This window comes from Mugil cephalus, chromosome 12, assembly GCF_022458985.1.
Source record: "Mugil cephalus isolate CIBA_MC_2020 chromosome 12, CIBA_Mcephalus_1.1, whole genome shotgun sequence".
Lineage (NCBI taxonomy): Eukaryota > Metazoa > Chordata > Actinopteri > Mugiliformes > Mugilidae > Mugil > Mugil cephalus.
The window spans coordinates 18,597,423-18,603,887 of record NC_061781.1 but is presented as its reverse complement, the minus strand read 5'-3'; the positions used below and the strand labels follow the sequence as shown (position 1 = coordinate 18,603,887).

The 6,465-nt window shown below is 39.4% G+C and overlaps 1 protein-coding gene across 10 annotated transcripts in view; it reads right to left on the bottom strand.

Moving 5' to 3' along the window:
- Nucleotides 1-233: 233 nt before the first annotated feature.
- Nucleotides 234-6,465, bottom strand: part of sox1a (SRY-box transcription factor 1a) — an 82,993-nt gene continuing 76,761 nt past the window's right edge. For 9 of the 10 annotated variants that reach the window (XR_007113906.1, XR_007113910.1, XR_007113909.1 and 6 more), the window contains one exon: nucleotides 234-1,423. Coding sequence is in view for 1 of the 10 variants with exons in the window: in XM_047601521.1 (XP_047457477.1) it covers nucleotides 1,370-1,423 (54 nt within the window). In the remaining 9 variants the exon portion in view is untranslated. The remainder of the gene's footprint in view (nucleotides 1,424-6,465) is intronic. The other variant, XR_007113908.1, reaches the window with a different exon arrangement.

Sequence of the window (6,465 nt, the reverse complement as noted above, 5' to 3'; positions counted from 1 at the left end):
ACCGACAGGCAGGCTAAAGCAAGAGGAGAAAGAATATATATATATATATATATAGAGAGAGAGAGAGAGAGAGGGGGAGGGAGGGAGAAAAAGAAATTATTACAGACAGCTGTGAAACAATTTATGTTATTATGGTCCCAACTTTGATGTTAGCCAAATGCCTTGATGAAAAAAAAAAAAAAAAAATCAATAAAGCAAGGTTAGAACACTCCTGGCAATTACAACGTCAGTTATTTTTCATTTATTGGCTTTGTGGTTTTCACACATCAACACGGATCACCCCTCCACCTCTCGCTTTCTCTATCCAAAATCAATTACTTGGGGGGCAATGGTAAAATAATTGAGGGCGCATTTAGGCCTTGAAATTAATACATAGTTTAAAATGTTAAAACTTTTATGTAACTTCTCACTGTGAAGCGTTAATTTACCTCAGGAATTGAGCGTGAAAAATAAACGACGGCAGGCACAATGTTTCATTATTAGGCTGTAATAAGATGCAAGAGTTTATTTAATATGTCGTCTTCTTCTTCTTCTTTTTTTTTTTTTTTAAAGCAAAAGCTACGTAAGTTAACAAAAAGAAAAATCTAAATGTAAGTACATAACAAAGACCTTTCGTTTCACAAGGTTCAATCAAAGACAAAATAAACTTCTGGGGAAAAAAAAAATATATATATATAACACTCATGCACAAGAAAGATGTTAATTAGAAGCTAACAGCGTATAAATGTTTATTTCCTGTCTGTCCCTCTTGATAAAAGACAGTCTGCTTTTTTTTTCTTTTTTTTGGTTAACCACTGAATATCTGGACCTAGCACCAGATCTTTACAATTTTCCCTTTGGGCTGGTCAAACAGCACATTAAATACACTCAAGGCTGCAGAAATATTCATTACAGGCATTTTTGATGGATTTGACAAATCTGAAAATGCAGCGGGTTCTTGGAAAACATGCCAACTGAGGGACTAAGAGTATTAAGACAGTAAAGCTGGCTCCAGTGAAAGGGACTGGAGCTATTGCTCCCATTGCAGTATTTTTCTATTTGCTAAGATGGGTAAAATACGGGCTGGGGGATTTTTTTTTTCCCTCTTCACCCCCCGTCACATCCAATCTTAAAGTAAACCCCATACAAAAAAACAAAAAAACAAAAAACACTTTGAGATACGACACTGTACACTGGCCGATGGGATAAGGGGGTCGTGTAATTAATGGGTTTCGAGTAGGTAGCATCACAGGGTGAAAGAGTTAAAAGAGGAAATTTGGGGCTCTGACTGTGGCTGACATTTTCCAAAAGGTCTTTTTGCCCACAGCACCTATCTCCTAGTGCTCGATGTAATGATGGCCTGCCGGCAGAAGAGACGAGGCGCTGTCTGTTAATCACAGTATCCCCTCAGAGATCCACGTCCACTGCCAGGATGATCACTTTGCTGGAAGAGAGATAAAAACAGATACAGAGTGAGCAAATATTGATTTGTGGAGGTATAAAATATAACTGGGGAAGGGAGTTAGCTAGTAGTTTGGTAGTCATATAACAAAAATAAATAGAGTATCTAATCTAACAAATAATTAGAAAGGAAAACACACATCCGAGTACACAGTCCAACCCTCTGAATGTTTAAGAGCCAGTAGGCCCTATGACAAATTAATCAAACGTATCCCACACCTTAAACAGTCTGATAGCTGACAACAATCTAATGGCCTCGGAAACAAATTATGCAGGGTTATAATCATTAAGACCAATTTATCTGCCCCTCTCCAACACCTTCCCGTGACATACACATCCTTCACGTGTTTCAATCTGACCTATCTAAACGACCCAGTCTGTTGATCACTTGACCCGGCAGGGTTCAAAGGTCAGCCAGTTCAAACGGCTATCAGCGCGCCGCAGGTTGAGGTAGGCGCCGTAAAACCCGCGGCTCCTTATCGGAACTCTTTGACCCCTCATTAACCTCTCTCTGTCGCTCCGAGAATTATCACCTGCCACGGAGGAGCAGAAATCCTCCACAGCATCTGGTGGGTTTGTGTGCGTGCGGGCCGGCGATAGAGCAACGCTGCAGGTGCGCTGTAAACCACACTTTATTGAGTGAGTTACTGAGAGCGAGCGGGAGTCAAACGGGGGGGGCTGGTTGTAACATTTCTGAGAAGAAAGCAAAGAGTCTATCTGTAATCTTTACTTTGACACCGTGGCTCTTTGAGCATAATGAGTAAGGACAAACATGATCGCCGTGACGACGCGTTGATGCTGAGTTCACATCGCATACAGCGGATTACGCGTGGCGAGGTTTCACACCGTCGACAGAGCTATATCACGGCCCAGAGGAAATTAATTGAATATGCGTGACAAAAAGGGGCCAAGGCTCGCCCCTTCCAGTGGACTTTATGTAAAGAAACTGTTATTATGTCAGAGGCAAGAGATTTTTTTTTTTTCACTTTTGATGCTGTTTGAAATGTGCCATAAATTAAAATGTCAATTATAATAGTTCTGCAAGAAAATTGCATTTTATCATAAAACCCTTGAAGCATAAAATAGTGACTGTGTATAAGGATAGACATCACCCCCGGTTTTAAAGCTGTGCCTAACTCCTGGTTAAGTAAAAATTAGGCAAAAAAAAGTTGACTGTTAGTGTAGCACACAAGGTTTCACTTCAGATATCCATTTTAACCTAATGAGACTCTCTGTCCTCATATGTGGACTTCGAGTTTTAGGTTTGTGCTAGCTTATTCTGCTTCATTTAGACCTGTTGTCCTCAAAAGTGGACGCTTCAGTTGGCCATCTAGTGGTAGAAAAGGGTCAATTCACTGGTCGGTGTATAAATTCATTCTGCAGCGACAAAAAATGGACAAAATCCCAAATTTAACTAATTCTACCAGCAGTAGTGTCAAGTACTCATTTGAGGACGCTGGGATTTCATTGTTCGCAATTCTGCTTTTGCTCAGCCATGTGCTATACTACTTCCTGTTCAAAGATGATGCCTAGGTTTTATTCCTCTTAGGTCCTAATAATCCCAAATACCTTGGAGAAATTAGAAAATGGATAAGAAAACAAGAACTGGGGTCTCAGGAGGTTAACACAGAGGTCTATGGGCATCTGCTCATTTTTGTTGTCAGCCTCTAGTGGCCATTTGTAGAACTGCAATTCGTTGCACTTTTGTGTTCGGTCCAAATGTCATGCAAGTGACGTCATCGGTACTTTCTCTTGCCACAAGCTGCCCAGAGCTGCTGAAGTTTAAAAAAGATTGATAGATGGTAGACATATAATAGTAATTTTATTAATGTTTTACCTTGTTTGAAATCCTTTTTTTCAGTATTTCTGGGAGAAGGTTAAATCTTAAGTGACAGTCATGTTGGTGCTAGCCATGTAAGTTGTGTGGGAGAGGAGATGTAATTCAGCTTAATGCAAAACTAAATGTTACTATAATTTAATGACTTCTAAATTGCAAATAAGATTACTTTTACTTTTTGGGTTTGTTTTGTGTTTTTAAATGTCCCATCAACGATTGATGAGAGCTGTTCCTCTTCATCGCCTCAACACAACGTCTGTTATTATTACATTTGTTTCAGGAATACTGAAGGAATCCTTAAATGTCACCATCATGGTGGCGTCACTCAAAAATTCAAGAGATGAAAAGAATCATTACGAGACATCATCCAAAAAACATGAATATCTGTACAAAATATCCTGTCAATCCATCTTTTGGCTGTAGAGACAGATAACTATTATAACTGTTTAACTGTGACCAAAGTGGAAAACAGATTTATGTGATTAGCATGAGTAGAAATTCAGTTCAGAGACAGAGAGTCCATGCATGCCCAAAGAGGTTGAACCATTATTCTGCTAGTTGGACAGGAATAAGAAGTGTTTCTGATTATAGTGCTGTTATTTTTAGATGAAAGAACTTAACCTGCTGAAATGATTAGGTTCTGGTAAAACCAGAAGCTTTTTTTGGTTGAAGAGTCCATTCGAATGAGAGACAAGGAAGAACAAGAAAGCAAAAAAATAAATAAAGAAAGTAATAGTAGTCTGCAGGAGGTGCCATTACTTTCGAATTCAGCGCTCACCCCCGAGCACCACAGAATGTCGTATTAAAAAGTTCCTATTACAGCCAGCATGCTTAAAAGTGTGTAGTAATTTTTTTATTTTTTTTTCCTAGGGATGCTCTCAGTAGTTGGACAAAAACTTCTAATGACTGTTTCAGTCATGACTCAAGGTTATTGCATATATTAAGTGAGGAACGGGAAGCCACTTACCCTGCTTTCATTAACATTTTATTCCAAATTCCCACTCGCTCTTGAGCAGCTGTAATAGTTCCACCCATGCTGCCAAACAAACTTGGGTTTGTTTGTCTCCAAGACTCCTTTAAAGAAATGTTTTGTGGAACCACTTACGTTATTGTAAAAAAAAAAAAAGAAAAAAGAACTAAGTACATTCTCAGCTAAAGATTCTTACTTCGAGTGCACAAGCGGGAGAATTGTAGAGGATGCTTCAAACTTATCATGTGATGCCTTGTTTCTTTGGGACACAGGAATTAAAGATTGCTTGTCTGAATTGAACAAATACATGGAAATTTTGAGAAAATTGGGTTTAAAACATCCAGGCTCTAGTGATTGTTCTTCTGGTTGTATTGACCTTATTTGACCCATGGTCACGTTTCGTTGGGGGCGGCACAGTGGTTTGGTGATAAGCACTGACGTCTCACAGCAAGAAGGTCTGGATTTCCAATTCATCTTTCTATGTGGAGTTTGCATGTTCCACCCGTGTCTACTTGGGTTCTCCCCGGATACTCCAGCTTCCTCCCACCGACCAAAAAAATGCTCGTTAGGTTAACTGATGAGTCTAAGTTGACCTTAGTTGTAAGTGTGTCACTTTTTTTTTGGCTGTTTCAAACAAACATACATTTAACTGTGATCATTCCACAATGTGTTCGAAATTTAACCAAGATGATGAGGGTCCTCCGTTCTCATCCAACCTCTCATCCTTCACTAAACCAAACCAAACAGCTTTTTGAATCTAAATCCAATCAAATGAGAAGATATTACATTACATCCATATATTCAGAAAGTGGGGACAGCCCACAAAACTGGTCAAGGGGGAGGACTCGACAAGATAACTGCTGAAATCTTTAAACCATCGTACTAAACTGGTAAGCTAATGAAATTTATTTGGGTTTGGGTTAACCAAATCCTTTGCACGGTCGCACGGTCGTATGCTCGAAAATGACCACATGTAAACCAACTGCACCCTCTGGACCCTCGATCCAGCCGGTGGAGAGTGTGCATATTAATTAGCTATTGTCTAGTCTTTGATTGCACATGCATTAATTTGTCGTCTAGGTAGTTTCAGCCAAAGCACTGGTAGGTTGTTTTTTCCTGCGTAGCAATTGCAAAATGCCAAAGCAATTAAGCGTCTAAACATAGATAATTAGCCTGGAAAAAAAAAAGGGACCGATGCGATAAAGAATGAAGGGCAAAGAATTGCGATGACACATTTCAGTAAGCTAATGTTGGGTTCGTCTCGCTGTAAAAGTCACGGCAAGAAAAACGAATACTGTGATTCTGGAAAAATGGCAAATGTTCGAAGATACCTGCAGAACTGCTAAAATAAGGAACGCGTTTGTCCAAGGGTGCACAACAACCCGCATCGTATCGTTGCTATGATCTAGTTTTTAAAAGCCTTATGCCATTGATATTGTGCGTCTTAAATAACGAATGAATGCGACGGATGAAATTAAGTGATAAGTCTCCATTAAAATGTAAATAGAGCAGATTTCACTGTGACATAAAGTGAACTCATAACCTTCATGATACTTTGCCAGGCGGGATTAGCTGTAGCCCACCGTGACCTTGGATGTTCCTTGCATTGTTGGAAGAGCTTGGAAACTAATGTCAATTCAAATATATGGTGATCAAATATAAAAAAACGACAGTTAGTTGAGATGATCACAGTGGAACACCAGATTTCTTCTAGAGAAAGTGGTATTTTTGTGTGAATGCTGCAGAACTTCCAGACCTGACAACATGCCACAAAAAAATCTGCAGCCAAAGGTAGAGTTTGTTTGTGGATGAGCTTAATGTTTACTTAACTGTTGTTGACTCAGTTGTACCATAAGTGTTAAGTGTGGGGCGGCCTTATGTAATCAGTCCAGCCATAATTATGCAACACTATTACAAATGCGTGTTCAGAATAAAGCATGTGATGCCACTGTTCCCAGAAAAGTTTGAAGGGAGGCCATCATGCTGAGGTTTTAACCTACAGACTACTTTCACATTAATAAAACTGCGTGACACCATTACCACAAACACCTTGCTTTGCTTCATTTGAACAACACATCACATCTCTTCACTGAAACCAAGAATACCAATGGTGATGGGAAAAGCAAGTCTCAGTAGGGGTTACAAAAAAATTGGTGCTGCTCGTCCTGGATGTCGCGTTATCATCAAAATAAAGCCTAAAAATGTCTGTGCAATAATA